This window comes from Diadema setosum, chromosome 19 (genome assembly GCF_964275005.1).
Source record: "Diadema setosum chromosome 19, eeDiaSeto1, whole genome shotgun sequence".
Lineage (NCBI taxonomy): Eukaryota > Metazoa > Echinodermata > Echinoidea > Diadematoida > Diadematidae > Diadema > Diadema setosum.
In genome coordinates, this window is record NC_092703.1 from 7,013,129 (window position 1) to 7,031,127 (window position 17,999).

Consider the following 17,999-nt stretch of genomic DNA (forward strand, 5'->3'; position numbering starts at 1 on the left):
ATTTCAGGCAGGGGCACACTGCATTTGAACAAAAAGAAAACTTAAATTAAAAAAAATGTGTATAGGTATAAACTATAATAAAGCAAATTTTATGGCAATGTCACCATCAATTCACTCATTTTCATAATTATTCATACTAACTGTAGAAGAAACTTTTTTCATGAAAATAAGAAAAAATTCACAATTTTTTAATTTCAGTGCTTTCCATCCGAGTTTGATCATATTTACAGTGTGATTGTTTTCGGACAAATTGAATTGGACTGCAGTTTTCAACCTGAGCACTAATCAGCTTAGAGGTCAGTGTTGCCTGAGTGAGTATTGTTTGTGTTTGAGAGAGAGAGAGGGCGAGAGAGAGAGAGAGAGAGAGAGAGAGGGTACATGTATTAATTTAGTATCTGTGCGAGTGCGCTGATATTCTTCCCTGACGTGACGGGTTAACCATAATAGTCACACACATTTTGACCGGTTTCGACCGGTCGCGAGCACATCATCCCACACCAAAGCCACACCCACACACTCTAACACGCTCTGAAGTACACCAGAGTGAAAGGGTTGACACAAGTCGTACCGTTGCAACTGGGTAAATCGATAAGAGCAAGGAGAAAAAATTCCAAATTGAAAAAAAAAAAAAAAAAACCGGAACAGGAGTATTATGCACTACCGCGTTCCGCCGTTGGAGAAAACGTTTTATCTGTACATTTCCACTGTTGTCATCAACTGAGGTAGTCATACAGCAAATACAATTTGGTAAGTACATGCTAAAATAGTATGATCGCGAATTCTTACCTAGCAATCTAATTTTGGTGCTTTATTAGGGCCCGAAGAGGGATTCAACAAGTTCACGTACAGTTTTATCGTGGCAGACAGTAATGTATTTCATGTGGTGATATCCGATGCTAGCAGCCGGGTGCGAAAGTTCAGTTAGCGTCCACTTGGCATTGTTAGCTGACCAGCGGTCATAATCACGGGCTCGCGTGGAGTGGTACACACAATAACAATAAACAGTATACCCCGTGAGCCATCCATTATGACGGTCGGACTTGACCGTTGGTCGGTGGTCAACCAACGATACACACGAGAAGTCCCACAACCAGCTAACGGTTTCAAGTGTGTGCCAACTGCACCTTTACACCTCGTCACTGACACCGGATGATATCGCATTAAATGAAAAATACATATATTAACAATCAAGAACCTGCTTTATGTTCCCTTGAAAGGTGTTTTCCTGTCAAAATCGTTAATTTGTTACGAAAATCTTCTGGGATAGAACATGGTGTGCAGCAATAGTTCCCAAACGCACGCATGGGTCACCCGGGCTCTGTATAAGTGCCGCACACAGCGATACTTTTTTTGTTGTTGTTCTTGATATTCTCACAGAACAGTGTATTTTCTCTACGCCGCCATCATTACCTTGATTACGGTCGACATTTTGACTTTCAGCCAGGATCTCTCTACTCCTGGCTTATCGTGTGCATACCCTATGTACTGAAATTGTCCACCCACTGCGTAAAATCAAGGAGGTTTCAAAGATGGAGGTCCAACTGACTGTTATTATAACGTGCTGAGTTGCACGTGTCTTGTGAACGTGTTTGATGTATTATTTTCTTGGACACCCGGGGCCCGTTTCATAAAACTTGTCACCAGTGACAAGTTGTCATAGATGTGACAAGCTACTGAAATCCTTGCATCTGATTGGCTGAGAGAAAATTTGTCATAGAAATGTGTCAGTTGTCACTGATAACAGTTTTATGAAACGGGCCCCCGATTTTATTTTTCAAGTGACGTAATTTAACCAGATTTTTTTTTCTCGAAGCACGAGGCGATGTAAGAATGGATGGATCGATACAAAATAACATCTCATTATTAAAAAGCCATGTCCATGTTGTTCACAGAGAAACGTTGGTATGTAATCCAATCCATGCATAATGATTAAACTGGCCAATCAAAACCATATTGGGTGAGGTGTGTCCAACCTCGAGAAAAAAGCAAACAAACAAACAACTAAACAAACAAGCAAATAAAAAAATATAGAACTACTTCAGTCATTTCCTCTTTCTTCTTCTTTTCGACATCCGGCACCTCAGTAATCGATGACCGTCATGGTTCTATGAGCTCAAGTAAGGATGTGCTCATCGCTAAATCATTCAATGGAATAAAACATATTAGGCATAATAAACAAAGAAAGCATGGCTCTTATCACTTTTCTGAAGAAAGAAAAAATGAAACTAATATGGTATAACCCTCAAATGTGTAATTCTTCATAAATCATTATGTCAGATTAGTATCCCCGCTTGTACAGTCGAGTTTACTTTGATTTTTATTTCAGCAATCTTTGACCAATTTCTTTTCGTGCATCCTCGATCGTGACTATACCCCCTACTAGCCAATATGCACCTCTCAATATCTATAATAGATAAGTAGAGATTGCGAAAAGTAAATCCGAATCAAAGGCATGCATTCTTTTTGAGAGAGAAAGAGAGAGAGAGAGGCTGGTTATTATGGAATGAGACAAGAAACGGTTGTCTTCCTTTCTATGGAACAGATCCAATTTGGCACGTATATAGTACTTACAAGATATTTTGTAGTGGCGACATCGAACATGGTTTCAAAGGGAATAAGAATGCGGTGACTCTACTTCGTGGTAAGATTACAACGCGATATGGCGTGGCTTCTGTTTCACGTGAACCATTCCAGCCATGGGACAAATTTGTGCGAAATTCGGGTCCATGCAAATAAACGACGTTTTTCCCAATGTTTTTATGTAGTTAAATGTCGCGCACGGAAACTAATTATATTGGGTTAGGATTACATGAAACTGGACTGGAGCCCACACGACTTTTAACACTCACTGCAATATTGATAGCTTCCACATTAGATGTTACTTTGAATAACACCGTTATTTCTCACATATCGTCTAATTAGATGCCCCCTTCTCTCTTTAATTTTTCCACGGATCGATAACTGACCACCGCGCTGACCTTGATCTGTTTTTTTTTCAACTCTTTGGCTTTTGCCGTATTCCGGACTTTGCGCAGCTCTAGGTAGGAGAGGACGTATTGTTTTCGTAAACAATAACATCGATGTGTCCGAGGTCAGCCAGTGATTGGATGAACATGGTCACGTGATAATTGACCATATTACGCAATGATCTCCAAGGGGAAACATATCCGTTTATGAGGTTCGCGCTGAGAGTCGCACATTCATGTTAACATAATATTTACAAACGAGGGGAGCGGCGGGCAGCAAAATGAGGGCACGTCCTTTTGTGTACATTTCGTCATGAGACGCAAAGACGGTGCAGAAGCTATAATACGGTTGTATAAATCTGGTGTGTATAACTATGTATGCTTGTTGCAGACCGTGCTAAATTCACTTACTATGAACGTTGGAGCTAAATTGTTTATTTGCCTCCACTATGGTGTACGTGTGTCACCAACTTTAATATTGACACAATAAGTAAAATTCTTTTTTTTTCCAACAAACTTAATGTACATACTGTACTGAGATTTAGATGTTATTTACACATGCACCCTGCCCCCCCCCCCCCCGTTCAGTTTTAGCATGTTGCGTGTCGATACGTAAATTTGTTATGCATAATTATTATGGACTATACAGCTCCACATTTGTTGGAGAATCTAGAGTGGTTGTGCTACCATACGCGTCACCTAGGCTTATTATATTCCTTTGATGTTTAGCGCCCTGGATGGGGCCATAAAAGGCATTCAGGACCTGTAAGCTGGAGCTGAACGTTTCAAAGTCTGTGGCTTGACTGAGAATCTGTTGCAGTTTCAGGGATCGTGAGGTTCTTCTCCGCTGTGGACGGCCTCACTGGCGCATGTGAGTGTTTGCCGTATAGAATCCCGTGTGTTGTGCTTGATGCATTATATTTGATAAGTCGGAGCAAAAGCTTGACCAGAAGAAACTCGATATATATAAATCTGATATAACAAATTTTCTATAACAAATTTGATATAACGAACTAATTTCTCGGGTCCCAATGAAATTATTTCATTTGTTTTGTATTGTTTATTAAGTTCTGATGTAACAAAATATCTAACACAAAGAACAAAATTGTCTTGGTCCCAAGGATTTCGTTACACTGAGTTTCCACTGTATAGGAGCGCTGATAGATTTCTTATTGTTTCCTTGCTTTCAGCAAACAAATCGCCACGTTTTTAAAAGACAAGTTCACCTTCATTAACATAAGGATTGAGAGAATGTAGCAATATTAGTAGAACACATCATTGAAAGTTTGAGGAAAATCGGATAATACGTTCAAAAGTTATGAATTTTGGAAGTGTTTGTGCAGTCACCGCTGGATGAGAAGACTACTGCAGTGTATGATGTCAGATGCGTACAACAATATAGGAAAATATAAAGAGAATTTCACAAAATTTCATCTTTTGAAAAAAGTACACATTCCCTTTACTCATTACTAACATATGTTATGGGTAATATTATTCCCATTGCCTTTAGAAAGAGGCGAGTCAAGTGCTCTTTTATTATGCGAAAAAAGTGAAAATATGTTGAATTTTCTTTACATTTTCTTTATGCTGTTGTACTCATACGACATCACGAGCCTTAGTAGTCTCCTCATCCAGCGGTTCCAGAACAATATTTTAAAAATTCATAATTTTTGAACGGATTGTCCGATTTTCCTCAAACTTTCAGTGATGTTTTCTACTAATATTGCTGCATTCTCTCAATCCTTATCTTTATGAAGGTGAACTTGTCCTTTAACTCCCGATCATCTGGTATACAGCGGAATTTGCAGTCATTTTTATTGGTCTTCTGAACCATCACAGAATAGATTTGTCAGACAGCACTTTTGGTTACATGTATAAAAACTATGGTCATACTTTTGTACCTCGCGTGAACACCTTTTCATCCCGGGACATTCTTTGCTGGACGTGCCTTCGTCGTTTACAGGTGTATGTAGTATGACAGGTTTAGAGCATTGACTTAGACCCCGTTTAGAGTGCGGGGCCGAGCCCGACCTCAATTGCGCGGCCGAGCCTCGCAATTTTGTCCGTTTACACTGCTGGGCTCGGCCGCGCTTTTGATTCAAACCTTTCAATATTTTGTCGTAGTGGCGCTCTGATTGTAAACAAATGCAATTTGGTATTGTCTGGTTTTCAGACCCTTTGCCAAATGAATTCCGTGGCGACGAAGTCGCCGTTCGGGCAAAGGCCTTTGCCGAAGGAAAGAATCCTTTGCAGGACAAAACCACCTTAAACTATACTAGTTTTCAACGTTGAGGGGGTTAATATCCTGAATAGCGAAAGATACAGGCAGAGGGTTTGATAACCAGACTAAAATTGGCCGCGCAATTGGCCGCGCATTTGGCCCAGTTTGCGTTTACACCAAGAAAAGGCCGGGCTCGGCCGCGGCCGAGACCACCTCCAGAGCGAGGCCAAATGCGAGGCCAATTTTGGCCTCGCATTTGGCCTTTTGCGCGTTTACACTGAAGCGGGGCTGGGCTGGGCTCGGCCGCGGCTCATGATAGGCCGCGGCCGAGCCCGGCCCCGCACTGTAAACGGGGTCTTGGAACACCTTCACTGCTCTATAGTTCCTCGTTTTTGCATCGAATTACTACCAACCAGGCAGCTGCATTGTAGCAAATGATATTCTCAGCATGATAATCAGAGCATTCTCAGCACCACACAAGTATTCCACTTGTGTGGCTGTTTGTGAAGCGAACTGGAAATTTTGGAGCACTCCCCCCCCCCCCATTTATTTCCTTTTTTCTTTAATCTTCGAATGATATTTTTTTTTCGTCAATGATGTTCGTTATGACGATGGCGGAGTCCCCAGTCCGGACTTGTGCCTTTGATATCTATAGGGCCTTGTAGTTTGGTCAGGGAGGTCAGGGGGCTGGGACTCTTCCCACCTCTCTGGTTTCGTGGATCAGAACTTAGACTGGTAAACACGAGATATTCTGTTTTAAGCATGTTACCTCGAACAAGATGTTTCATGGTTTACCTTCTATCATGTTCCTCTCAATGAATCAATATTTACTGCCTTTCTAGCATTTAATGAGATGATTATATCTGCAGGACTGGCATTTTAAAGAGTTTCTACCCTAAATAATTTATTATCGCGGTAGTTAATGTCTATGATACGTTATTAGCCCATAAATTACTTTCATTCGGCATGTAAAAAGCAGCGGATTGTCATCTTACACTCAAAGCGACATTCTCTTTTTCGTCTCTTTTTTTTTTGAGGGGGGGGGGCTCGTTAGACAGAAACACAGAATTAGAGACAGAATTGCAAACACATTCACGACAAAACACTTACGTGTGTAAAAGAATGTCATTCCAGGAGAGTGAGGAAATATAAAACATTCAGTCATTTCTCATGACCCATAGAAGTCATTCTCACAGCGCACCATGTTTTATTGTTGTTTTTGTTTTCTACTACACATTCTACCACGTCCTTTGGGTAGAGACACTATGTTACGTCACCCAAGCAGCATAGCTCGTCTGAGTCGGTCCTTCATGGGGAGACGCCACTGGGCGGGTGTGACGTCGTTCGGCAGCATCGGCGAAGACAAACGAACGCTTCCGAGCAGCTTTCGGTCGGATTCGCGGAGTGTCTCCTCTGCTGAGTTTCCGCACATGACGAGGTCTCATATTGGTGCGCAAGTAAGTTGAACGTGACACAGACAACTGTTATTCCTAGCATTACCAGCATTAAATCGTTTCAACCTGCACCAAGTAATTCACTACAATTGACGTCAATACGACTGTAATCACCACAAATATCAAATCAATTTCCCATTGTATTCTCACCGCTGTCTGAGCATAATTGTCCCACCCGTTCTTCTCTCCTTTCTTGAATTCTTTTTTTTTTATTTTGATCTGATTTAATTCAATCTAATTTGATCTAATTTTGTTTATTTCACTTCCAAAAAATATGATCATAACATAATCATTATAAATACACATAATAGCACAACATTAAATTGAAACAAGCAAATTGTGAACTGACATGCAATGTTGTAAATTTCATGACAATTACCGGAAGTAAGATGTTAGATACTGGAGGGCCTGCTAAAAAGCAGGGCTTGTAGTTTGCAGTCCTCTCATAAAAGATATCTGATTGCAAAACTACAACCAAGCTAAAGTCTTTCACAGACTCTCCTTCACGTTTCGGTACCATTCGATTTTCCAGTTTGCAAACATGACCACTGTCAAATTATTTCCTCTCTCGTTGTTCATATCACTCACGTCGGTGTTGTTTGATGATAAAGCCTAGGGGTGCGTTCGAGCGCTCAACTAAAGCGAACTGTACCATACCGTACCCGCGTCAGAGGAGCGCTCGAACGCTCCTAAAGTGTACCGTTGACGTACCGTACTGTACCGAGCCAAAAGTGGACCACTTCCCGATGTGCTCCAAAAGTGTTCCAAAGCGTGCCAAAAGGTTTTTGTAAAGCATGCGCGTATCATGCGCATACGTCACAATGCAAAGACATCATTCTCTTTGTTCGGGACAGGTGCAAGTTGTTCAATTAAGCGCCAGGTGGACGGTATTCTTGCTACAAAATGCGTGACCTTTTCTAAAAAATAACTCGTGAGGTACGCTTTCTCCACAGAGCACTCGAACGCTCCAAAACTGGCACAGTTCGGTACGGTACGCTTTGGTTCAGTTCGCTTTGGTTTGCTTTAGAGCGCTCGAACGCACCCAATGAGGGTAATGGCAACCGTCTATGGCACATACTCGATGTGACAGTGCATCACAAAACCAACAACAAGTCGCACCCCTTGATTTTACGTGAGGACTCAAAAAAGGTGAAATAGTCAACCAGGTCAATCTTGAGTTTTTATAATTATTTTCTGAACGAGCTATTCTTCTTCTACATTATACCTGAGTTTGGGGTCATAAAATGAATGGGAAAGTATGTTTTCAGCAGTTTTTCTACAACCTTTTTTTTTTTTTTTTTGTAGAGTGGTGAGATCAGGTAGATCTTAGAGGCCCCTTTCCATTTCTTGAAAATCCTCTGCACATTCTTCACTTTAAACTCTAATAACTTTTGAAGGGATTTTGCTACTGCTTTGAAAGTTGGCATTGATAATGAACAGAATGTGTTTAAAGAACATGGTCAATTTCAGCTTAATCTATATAATCCCTACATTTTTTTTTTTTGTTCCAGTGGTGTACATCCTCTTTTTGTCCCTTTCATCGCACAGCTAGCTCAGCTTGGTAAATAAGCGCTTGAATAGACCCAATACTTCAGAGCCTCTTTTCTTGGTTAACACTTTCCAGAGTGTGAGCTTTTTTGTTTGTTTTTGTTTGTTTTTGTTTGTTCATTTCCATCTGAGAAGATGGCTGGATAGCCCATATTCAGCTACGTTTTAGCTGGTCTTCCATGGGGTCCAGTTGGATGTGAGTGGGACCACTTCACCGGGTTAGACACCCTGCTCTTTGCGATGAATGAATGAAGCGGGATCTTTTACGTGCATGAGTAACTCTCTCACACACTGGACCTCCATTTTATGTCCTATCCGAGGGACAGAGTGTTTTGCCTCTTGCTAGAGGGGACCGTATGCTTACACACAACATTGCTCAGTCCAGACTCGGGTTCGAACCCGGGCCGCGTGATCGTGAGGCAGACGCGCTACCGACTGAGCCAACTCACCGCCCTAGCTTTCATTCCAATTATTTAGATAGGTTAGAAGAGTCCATTTGATTTGAGTTGTAAATCATTTTAAAGCTTAGAGTCTGCTCTTTAAAAATCCATGTCTGGCGACTTTTTGTTGGTTATGTGATGCAGGATCATCTACGATCTTTTCTGTTGGCACAGGCACAACCCATGTTTTCCCGAAATGAGATGGATCGCCGAATCACAGGACTACGCGCCACCATGCAAGCCAACGACATTGGGGGCGTCCTTCTGACATCGATTCCAGCCATCAAGTACTTCTCGGACTATTTGGTGCACCAGTTCGGACGGATATACGGCCTGGCTGTCACCATGGACAAAGTCGTCACCATCGCGAGTCTCGTTGACGGTGGGCAGGCGTGGCGACGATCCCCCGTGAGTGACGACGTCGTGCTGTACACGGACTGGCAACGCGGAAATTATTGGCCGGTTGTTCGTGAACAGCTGGGCGGCGTTTCGGGGAAGATCGGCGCGGAGCTCGACCACATTTCGCACGTCAACAAGCTGAAGGTACCCTCCATGATACAATCATGACAATTACCTGTTGATAGCTTGGAACGGACTTGTATTGGTTGTCAGATAAAGGAAATCAATGTCGCATCTTGCCATATGTCTCGAAATCTTAATTAGATAGGAATCTATTACTATCTACATAATGTGGCGTCGGGTGCTTCATGTTGTATGGGACACCGTTTCTAACTGTCGTTGGCCTTTCAGCGTACTTTGTGATAGAGCTACAGTGTGATTTGTACATTTTTTTCCTCATGCTTGTTTGTAAAAGTGTTCACTATTAATAAACAAACAAATTTTGTTTGTTTGTTCAATGGTGTCTTATTATGTGCGGCCATCCGTGGTGTAAAAAAAAGGGGGGGGGGAGAAAGCCTGATTAGCACTGATCCATTTGAATACTTCTTTTTTGTTGTTGTTGTGTTTTACATTTCGAAAACAGAGGATATTTCGTACACATCAAAGTAGCATTTTGGTTATGGTGATAGGCAATATCATTCAGTATTTTGTAACCCCTATTCCTCTCCCCTTCAACACTAATACGAACCCTAAATATATTAACGCTCTGTCATACCCAATGTGCATTTTCTATCGGTTTCTATAATTCTTCTTTTCATGTAATACCACAGCTCGATGAGACTCTAGCAGCTAGCGAGATCGTCGACATCGGGGACGAGATCATGCACATGATGATTGTGAAATCCGACGAGGAGATCGCGCTGGTCACCAAGGGATCCCGAATCGCTGATATCGGTGGGAAAGCTGTTGTGGAAGCCAGCGTAGAGGGAGCTCCTGAGTATGCAATTCTCATGCACGCCACGAACACAATGGTTCACGAAATAGCGAAGTCTTATCCGGACTCAGAAATTTATGACAGTAAGTATAGAGGAGAGAGCATTTTTTTATGCCAAAAAGTGCAAAATGAAAAATGTTCAAGAAATTTTTACGCAACTGTCGCATATTTTTCTTCATGAAGAATTTTGTTCATGTTGAAATGCGACAGATCACCGTTGTTTCAAATCTATCGTGATATGCATACCACTGTAAAATCGAAATTAGAACCGTCCTACCTCTCTGATTTTCTATGGGTTTATTCCTTTCAACCGATTAAAAAATTGCCCTTCATCGACGTAAATATTATTATATATATTCATTCCTATTTATTCCTATTATTCCTACATTTATTCCTGTTAAACATTTGTCATGATATGTTCAAGTTCTCCACAATATAGATACAAGAATTAACACAGACAATACATTAATCATCATAAAAGCTTACATCTGCGTTGATGTGTATTTTATGTTAAATCCATTTTTTTTTTAAATGACATTTTGATTTTTTACATCCATTTTCTGATCATAGATTTGAGTAGATGAGCAAAAGATAAACGGAGGTTGATTTTTTTCCTTTTGGACTCTCAGTGGTGACTTCCGAGAAAATTCTAATGCTTTTAACCCGTTAAGGACAGGCTGATATTGCTACAACTTGCATTTCCACATAGACACTTGTCCGAGTATATTCGGGACTCGTCCTCAACGGACATCTAATGTTATGTCAATGAACGTTTTTCGTCAGCTTTTGGCCTTATCCAAACCGGTGCAATCAACACGGATGGCGCGCACAACGCTCCAACTACCCGTCGGCTGGAGAAGGGCGATATTATCAGCATAAACCTGTTCCCAATGATTGCTGGGTAGGATGCAGTCGTCACCCTTTTGATTTTCACTTTTTTTTTCATCTTTCACATCACGAATGGCATCGCCTACTGTTTATGTGATTATCATTATAGTGGGGGCGCTGTGGCACAGTGGATAAGACTCCCGACTCCCGAATTGGAGGACCCGACTTCGATTCCCTCCCAGTGCTATACCTTCTTGAACAGGATGTTTTTACCCACCATGTCCCTCTGGACCCAGGAGTATAAATGGGTACCTGGCAACGCTAGGGTAATAATAATGGCAGGGCCCTCTGGTAGAGCTGTGACAACACTGAAGAGAGGACTGTGGATAAATAAGACACTACAATGTATTGCTATCATTACTATTAATTACTATTATTATTGTTATTATTATTATTATTATTATTATTATTATTATTATTATTATTATTATTATTGTTATTATTATTATTATTACTATTACTATTACTATTTCTATTATCATCATCATCATCACCATCATCATCATCATTATTATTATCATCATTATCACCACCACCATTATCATCCTCATCACTAAATTCCCTTGGAAATATTGTTGAGTTGGAATGTGCCTGCTTTAATATCAGGAGACTTTGGTTCGAGACACAATGAGACCAACTTAACAATGTGTTATGTTACCATGCCGTCCGCTGGTTTCTGGGACGTGGTGAGAATATAGTTGGGCAGATATGTGAAAAAGATGCTCACGTCCGGCGGAGAATATGAAATTTTGCATGTGAGCGTATTTGTGGCGCTTATTTCAAGAATTGCCGGAGCCAAGAGAACTGACCACTATTGGTCGGCCGCCATTTTGAGTTCCAATATGGCCGCCATCACAAAACAATTAAAGATCCCTATCTTAAGTTGAGAATGACACAGGCAATTGGAATTTGATACATAAAAGCATGGTAATATGATGACTTAAATAACAAATTATTAATTTGACTTGTTTGACAAGCTGCACGGCAGCCAATTTGAATTTTCCTATAATAAATCATGGTTGCTGAAAGCGCCTTACAACATAATATTCTCGGTTACTGGACTCTTATTTTTGCAGTACTTATAAAGCTCTTTACTTATTCGTATGGAAAATCTTCTTGACCGCATCACGCATTCTTTCACCTGACCACAGGTATTACACCGCCCTGGAGCGTACAATGTTTTTCGATCATGTCCCTTCGGACGAGCATCTTCACTACTGGGAGGTGAACTGCGAGGTTCATCGCCGCGGGATGGCGCTGCTCAAACCGGGCCTAAAATGCGGCGAAGTGTGCGAGGAGCTGAACGAGCTTTACCGAGAGAGGGGCGTCCCGCTTCAGAACCGCAGATTCGGCTACGGCCACAGCATCGGGATCATGTGTCATTATTACGGCCGCGAACCAGGTGAGCTTGCCACAACATGCCCTGCTGGTAGGACTGTGGTGTTTTTAACCCGCAGGAACTGATTAAAAATTCAGCTCGAAGAAATGGTGTGTCAAAGAACATTGGTAGGAGCCAGCAGAAGAAAAAAATTAAATCACCGGCAGGTTTTGCAAAACAATCGCATTCTCCCTCGGCTCACGTAGCAGTAAACTTAAAACATCGCTGTCGATACCATTACAAAGGATACTGTCAAGTGGTGTGTGTGTGTGCGCGCTTTTTTTTTTTAAATGCTATTCCAATTTGATAACTTGAATACGGATGACCAGGTGTGGTCACAGCATCCACTATGCAAGTCACTTAAAAAAAAAAAATGGATCGGCCTGAGTGATAAATTGGTCCAACTGCTTTTATCCTGAAAGACTGAATTGAAATGAAATGAAATGAAATGGAAATGTCACATACATGAAAAAAAGGGGAAATGAGATATTTCTGGTTAAGGGGACATAGATGAACACTTCTCATAAAGTGATGAAAAAGCTCCCTACTGCGTGAGTTGCATTACCATCTGACAAACGAAGTGATCGAATGACAGTTTGGAAACAAGATGGCTTCCCTCTTGTTCTTACCATGCAGCTTTGGAGTTGCGGGAGTACAACGAAACCGTTCTCCGACCCGGGATGCTGGTTACCATGGAGCCGCATCTCACCATACCATACGGGCAGCCAGGAGACGGCAGCTACCGCGAGCACGATGTCATGCTTATCACCGATGAGGGCGCTCGTTCTCTCACTGGATTCCCGTTCGGACCTGAGCACAACGTCATTAAGAAAATATAGTTGGGTGGAAATTGACACATCCGATTTGTGCCTTTTTTAGACTGTGCTGCGTGGGTGAACATAAGAAACTTTCGACGACCGCTACTGAAAGATATCATTGTGAACGTATAGATATTTTACGCATCTTTTTATACACAGGTGGACACACAAAACCGAAGTAAAATTTCGGTCTACGTGATGCTATGTTGCATTTTATACGGAAGCGTACAGTTGCCGTAAGAGGGCGCTATGTTTCAGTTGCTCCTGACCAGACGCCTTTCTGTAAGTAAAAGAAGGCCGATTCCTAAAAACTTCTATTGTTTTTAAGGTGCTTTGAATGAAACAAGAATGCGAGAAGGCAAGACGACTTCATAAAACTCGCCGAGGGGAAGAGGGCCGTTTTTGTCGAAACAATTCGCTCAGATGAGTCTTGCGAAATCATGTATAGTCGCCCGAGCAAGTCATCTGAGCGAGCTTTTAGAAGTCGCCATCTTACCTTTTCGTCCTAAAGTTAAACGCCTGGATCAGTGTTGCAGGTCCCCTTTTCGCCCCGAAGATGAGTTGTAGTCTAGAAACAGCCTTCTTACAATACAGAGTATTACCTGATTCCACTCAAGAAGCAGAACGTCATGTTATTTCTTAATCACGCAATGGAAACGCGATTACGATATTGGTGTATATGGACATGTACATCAATTTGGTTACCAGGGGCAAACGCCAAAAATGTTGATACAATTGAGTCTTGCCTAGTTTCTGTCATTGTATATAGGTCCATGGCCAGAGTAACGGCATTGTAGTTTTGCAAGTATACATTCGTTGCAGAGTAGGCCCTACGTATAGCCTCGCTGTTACCTGTTACCTATGGTATACTGTCCAACCGGTATCTGCATCACAATTCTGTTATTGACAACTTTTGCGTGATCCAACAGTATTATTATTGGCCTGCTTCTGAATGAGCTCAGAATTAATGTATGTAGGCTCTCTCTCTCTCTATTACATATTTTACATGACTCGACACTATTGCTTGCCATCTTGCCCGGGGCAAGTAAAATTTTATGTCTGACGAGTAAGAACATAGAATGATGAAATTTTCTGGCCCCAATGGGTAGGAAACATTTCTATTGTAAAATGATGAAAATATATTTTTAAAAAAGAAATATCTTCCTCAAAACGAGTCAATTATTATGTGTAAAATTAATGTTGTTGGCATTAAAACGCCAGTATTATCCGAAAAGGCGATCAAGACCAAAAGGCAAGAAACAGACAGCGCGACTATTGTATGTATGGGCAATTATCTCGTTCTGTACCAATGAGTTAAACGTGTACAAATTTCACACACATACCTGTGACCCGGAAGTTAATGTGGTATCCAAAAGGTTAGGGGCGGAGACAGTGCTGGGCTCTTATGGACGGCCTGAGGAGGAGCAGTTAGAATACCCGGCCGTCCCGATGCCAGAGCGCCAGCCAAAAAGCAGCTACTGAGCTGAGAGGAAGTTAGAGGGGAATTAATTCCCAAACTACATGTTGATTGAGTGAATGGAGCATTATTAGTAGAATACATCGGTTAAAGTTTGAGGAAAATCGGACAATCCGTTCAAAAGTTACGAATTTTTGAAGTTTTGGTAATGAGACCGCTGGATTAGGAGACTACAACGGATCATGACATCATATATGGACTACCATTTATTATAAAGAAAAATTGATATAAAGAAATTAAACATTTTATCACTTTCTAGCATAATGAAAGAGCACTAGACTTACCTCTTTCAGAAAGCAGGGGGAATAATATTACCCTTGACATATGTCAGTAACAAGTCCAGAAAATGTGTACTTTTCATATGAAATTATATTTGGTGGAATTTTCTTTATACTTTCTTTATATCGTAGTCCATATGTGATGTCATGATCTGTAGTAGTCTTCTGCTCCAGTGGTCTCGTCACCAAAATTTCAAAAATTCATTACTTTTCAACGGATTGTCTGATTTTCCTCAAACTTTCACTGATGTGTTCTACTGATATTGCTGCATTCACTCAATCCACATTTATAATTATTTTGGGTTAATTCCCCTTAAAAAGTGTATCTACTTGACATAGAGATAATTTCGATGCGAACATGTTGTGCTGAATGCAATCACGAAATTACTCTGCTTATGTTGCCAACTCAACAACAGACAACGCCGGTGGTTGGGGAATAAAGGTTGGTGAGAGAAGTAAAGGGTAATCGATTTATCACGGTTGTTGAATTTTGAAACCTGTAATAAAAATTCAACCAACTCATTCCATTATTTATGCGTCAATTTGTTGTCTGTCTGGTGATCACAAAAAGTGTACATACTTGTCATCTTCCCAGGCCTTCCTTTAGCATCTCTCCCATATTGTACCACTACAGTGATTTGAATATCGTCATAGACTTTTAGATATTTAGTATAGAATAGAATAGAATAGAATAGAATGGAATGGAATGGAATGGAATGGAATGGAATGGAATAGAATAGAATAGAATAGAATGGAACGGAACGGAACGGAATGAAATAGAATGGACCGGAACGAAACGGAATGGAACACAACAGAACAGAACAGAACAGAATAGAATAGAATAGAATAGAATAGAATAGAATAGAATAGAATAGAATAGAATAGAATAGAATAGAATAGAATAGAATAGAATAGAATAGAATAGAATAGAATAGAACAGAATAGAATAGAATGGAATAGAATGGAATAGAATAGAATAGAATAGAACAGAATAGAATTACCATTAAAAGCATGCAGACGGGTGAAAAGTTCGCAGACTTACAATAACCGCTTACAAAATGATTATGTAGATTCTGAAAAATAAGATATATTATACAATACACAAAATATCATTATCAACAAACTTTCCAAAACTTTGCGAACTATTGCACACTGCTATAATCTATCGGCAACTGCAAAGAAGTCACAAAATTGCACCCGTAAATGTGCTGCAAATGATATCGTGTCACAAGCAAAGGTACAAAGTTGAACCTATTTTTCTTAGAGTGTGCTCCTTCGCACTACCCCCATGTGTGATCGTTGCAACTTAAATACTCAGTGGCGGATCCAGGCGGGGGCGCACCGGGCGCGCGCCCCCTGTATTTTTTTTTTTTAACAATAGAAATAAAAAGAAAAAAAGGGGGAGAGAGCGTGCCGCCCCTTTAATTTTGTAATGGCGCCCCCACTTTACGAAATTCTTGGATCCGCCCCTGAATATTCCTCTTTCTAAGGTGATTTTTACGATCATGTGACAAACATGCACTCTGGGAAAGTGTATTCTTTTCCAGTATCATCCTAAAATGGGCAAAATATTCACAGTGAGGTAGATAATCTGATTCGTTTTGAAAGTTAACTGCAAAAAAAAAAACACACAAAAAAAAACACACACAAACAAACAAACAAACAAAAACGAACGAACTATGAAAGAATGACAATCATTGTATAGAGAAAATTGGTACAGCATGTCAACTTCCGAAAACCTGTCATGTAGGCTTACTATATAGTTAGCGTTTATATATATATATATATATATATATATATATATATATATATATATATAAAACTTAAAGTTCGAATTTGCCACTTCAGGAAGTTTAGCAAAACAATGTGGAAATCATGTTTTTTTTTTTTCATGATTTCTTTGATAAAAGCTTTATCTCATGAGACACGTCATAAACTAAATCGTTATAATTATGATCGATAGGCCTACATTATACCCACTTAGACAATTATGTTGGGACCGAAAAACGTTTAATCCTTTTGAGTGTAGAGAATTGCTGGGAAGGTATTGTGCACCATATCATGGTTGAACCGTGTCAAATACGGCCCTCTTTCTGTATAATGTTTGAATTTGTTTGTAAATAGTCCATTCTCCGCCTTTATCACAATGCAAACGATTCTTCCTTGATGGGAGTCGACCCACGTCAGCCAAAAACCAATGCAGGTTCCAAGCCTAATTGGTGTCATAAGATTCTAGTAGTCAATCATTGTGCAAATCCCATTATCTTGTAAACAAAATGGTCACTCATTTTTTTTTTTTCCTACGTCGCTTATTCACCTCCGCGCCATTCATTCCAACGTTAATACGTCATCAAAACTCGACCAGTATTACTGGCTGTATTTTGAAAGGCGAAAAGAATATCAGTCGGCAAGGCCAAGGTCTCTGACTATGACGTCGTCCCGTTTTTCCCGCCCTTCCTGCGGTTACAGGGTCAATAGGACAGACCTGATATCGAACTTAGCCTGCGAAGAGAGAACAACACACTTGCGCCCTGTTTCGTACACTCGAGAAAGTACGATAGGCCCATCTTCGTCCGGCGCGAAGGAATGCATAGGAACATTGTGTGTGTGGATCATGCTGTTGTTGAACTTGTGTGATTCCTGTATGTGTGTATGTGTGCGCGCGCGTCTGTGTGCTGCTACACGACATAATATGTACACGTTTGTGATGTGATGTGTGTGTGTGTGTGTGTGTGTGTGTCAAATTGCTCGGTGTGTAGCTGTTACGTCATTCGTGCGAACGCTGCACGGACGCACGCGCGAATGCACGAGAGAACACGGAATTTTAGGTCACTGAATTGAAACAGGACTGGCAACTTGTCAACAAATCTAGACTCGGATGGAGGTTCTCTTGATTGAAATGCTAGTTTCGTTTCCTTGGCAACATTCTAGCTGCCACAGGCCCTAATTCTTAGTTATTTTTTAAACTTTATTTTATTATTTTTTTTTTTACTTGTTCTGGGAAAAGAGCAGAATAGAAGAGATTTCGAATTTCGTTCTTGGCTGTTTTGGTTAAGTTCTCGATTTGTGTATTCATAATGTCAAAAATATCGCTGCCTGTCTGGCAGATTGTCTTGCTGACTATATATAATAATAGTGTTTCAATTTCAATTTCAAGTATATTCTTTTGACATCTATGTTTCAACGTGTGACTCCCCC

General features: G+C 40.6%; 1 protein-coding gene across 1 annotated transcript; it reads left to right on the plus strand.

Moving 5' to 3' along the window:
* Nucleotides 1–6,452: 6,452 nt before the first annotated feature.
* LOC140242961 (creatinase-like) lies at nt 6,453–13,214 on the plus strand. The gene is made up of 6 exons (XM_072322705.1): nt 6,453–6,644; nt 8,804–9,172; nt 9,799–10,045; nt 10,746–10,863; nt 12,002–12,252; nt 12,865–13,214. Exons 1-6 carry the CDS (start codon nt 6,453–6,455, stop codon nt 13,065–13,067), a joined length of 1,380 nt encoding a protein of 459 aa, XP_072178806.1. The 3' UTR covers nt 13,068–13,214.
* The last annotated feature ends 4,785 nt before the right edge of the window (nt 13,215–17,999 follow it).

Coding starts and splice junctions, on each gene's coding strand:
- LOC140242961 (XM_072322705.1), top strand. CDS start 6,453: ATGTTACGTCACCCAAGCAGCATAGCTCGTCTGAGTCGGTCCTTCATG. Junction 9,173..9,798: donor CGCACGTCAACAAGCTGAAG/GTACCCTCCATG, acceptor GTAATACCACAG/CTCGATGAGACTCTAGCAGC. Junction 10,864..12,001: donor CTGTTCCCAATGATTGCTGG/GTAGGATGCAGT, acceptor ACCTGACCACAG/GTATTACACCGCCCTGGAGC.